The sequence below is a fragment of the Microtus pennsylvanicus genome, chromosome 1 (genome assembly GCF_037038515.1).
Source record: "Microtus pennsylvanicus isolate mMicPen1 chromosome 1, mMicPen1.hap1, whole genome shotgun sequence".
Taxonomy (NCBI): domain Eukaryota; kingdom Metazoa; phylum Chordata; class Mammalia; order Rodentia; family Cricetidae; genus Microtus; species Microtus pennsylvanicus.
In genome coordinates this window covers 74449582-74451747 of record NC_134579.1, presented here as the reverse complement: position 1 = coordinate 74451747, position 2166 = coordinate 74449582, and the positions used below count along the sequence as shown (strand labels likewise).

The 2166-nt window shown below is 38.8% G+C and overlaps 1 protein-coding gene across 1 annotated transcript; it reads right to left on the bottom strand.

Annotated features, from left to right (window-relative positions):
• Positions 1-1005: 1005 nt before the first annotated feature.
• Positions 1006-1944, bottom strand: LOC142843436 (olfactory receptor 2L13-like). The gene has a single exon (XM_075960809.1). The coding sequence runs from the start codon at positions 1942-1944 to the stop codon at positions 1006-1008; it is 939 nt and encodes a 312-aa protein (XP_075816924.1).
• Positions 1945-2166: the final 222 nt, after the last annotated feature.

Genomic DNA, 2166 nt, shown 5'->3' with positions numbered 1-2166 from the left:
TGTCCAGAATATGTACTCTATATGATAAATTATTCATACAAAATTAAGTTTACTTATTTATGAGGTACAATGTCACTTTTCATACATGGTGAACACTGTACATGGATGGAAACAAAATAATTAGTCAATTTATATTTAAAACTTTTTACTTCCTTTGCATGAATACATTCAATATCCTCTCTTTTGATATTATGAGGCATTAAGTTTAACTATATTTATTCACCTACAGAGCATACCAGAGCATATTCTGGCCAATGGGAAAAGTACTTCAGTAAGTGGGGGGGGGATGTCTTTCAAACGCTTAAACTTTATTCTATTCCAATTTAGACTAATAGGGGGAGTTGACAAATTCCATAATTTTTTCTTTACGTTGGTGGGAAAACATGCTCTTCCTAAAGGACAGTGTTAATTCACATCTCAATAAACTGTGGATACTAGTTCCCCATACTTCTACTCACAACAGCATTTGACCACCATTGTCTTTTTATAATGACCATTCTACCTGGGATGAGGTAGTACTTTGTACTGGTAAAATTGGATCTTCTTAAAACATTTCAAGACCTTGAGATGGCTCTTTGAGATTGTTCTATTTTCCTACATAACAGACACTGTCCACATGTAAATATTAGTCACTTGAATGAGAAAAGTAGAAACTGCAATGTGTTGTAAATACTCAATACACACAGGCTTTTAATATTGAAAACAATGAAGGCAAAGAACTGAGCAAAGCAATAATGTAGGTTAACTTTGTAGAAACAATTCATCAATATCAGCACAAATCATATCCATATTACATTACACTCAAGTATATTTCAAGTTGTGTTAGTATACTATTCCTTTGTCTAATATCTGTCATTAAAATAATTGATTGTAATGTTGTGACTTAAATATGTTAATGAATCACCAGAAAGGTATATAGAACGTGTGTCATACATTACATTTCCAGTATACAGCACTGTTCCAACATTGTCCAGGAGAAGGGAAAGAAGAACAGTTAGGAAAAGATCAAGTTTTCATGAAAGACAATGTCCCAAAGACTCTTGTCATGGCTCCAAGGACTTCACTATTCCTCAGGCTATAGATGATGGGGTTCAGCATGGGGGTGAGCATAGTGTAGAAGACAGCCAGACTCTTATCTTCTGTGGGTGTACGGAGACTCCTAGGTCGAAGATAAGTGTAGGCAAATGGTACATAATAAAATGTTACCACAGTTAAGTGAGTTGAACACGTGGTGAAGGCCTTTTTTCTTCCCTCTTTTGAGTGCATATGGAAGACAGCAAAAAGGACCCGGCCATAGGAAGCTGTGATGCCAAGAAAAGGAAGTGGAAGAAACAGGATTGTGCTCACAAACACCATGTACTCATAAACCCAAGTGTCCATACAGGCCAGGGGAAGCATGGCTGGGACATCACAGAAGAAATGGTTAATGGACCTGGAATGGCAGTAAGGAATGTGAAAGGCATAGATCGTATGTGCTAAAGAGTTAATGGAGCCAAGTGTCCAGGACCCTATGATCATCTTCAGGCACATCATTTTGCTCATGCGAATGGGATAATGAAGAGGGTGGCAGATGGCAACAAAACGGTCATAGGCCATAGATGCCAGGAGCAAGCCCTCGGAACCTGCCATGGTCATAAAGAAAAAAGCTTGAGCTCCACAGCCCAGGAAGGTGATGCTTTTCTGGCCAGAGAGGAAGTTGAATGCCATCTTGGGAACAATGGCAGAGACATCCATAAGGTCCATGAGAGAGAGCTGACTGAGGAGAATGTACATGGGTGTGTGGAGCCTGGGATCCACACGAATGAGGTGGATCATAGTTGAGTTGCCAAGTAAGGCCACAAGGAATATGGAGATGATGAGCAGCAAAAGCAGTAGGCCAATTTGGTCTTGGGGAAACAACCCCAACAAAAAGAAATCACTTGAGCTCTGATTCCATTTCTCCATTAAAATATGTTGCTTTATCTTTCTTGAAACGGGACCTAAATGTAAAATATACTTATCAGATGAAATAGAAAAAGAGGATAAAGAGGAACTGGCTTGTAATGAATGGTTGCACTGAATTGTTCTTCCTGGAGTACCGTCCTTCTGTTGATCTTATTTTGAAATATGAACTGAATGTTCCTTCTTTCTTGCCTCTGGCCAAGTTCTCAATTCAGAGATACCTGT

Coding starts and splice junctions, on each gene's coding strand:
- LOC142843436 (XM_075960809.1), bottom strand. CDS start 1,944: ATGGAGAAATGGAATCAGAGCTCAAGTGATTTCTTTTTGTTGGGGTTG.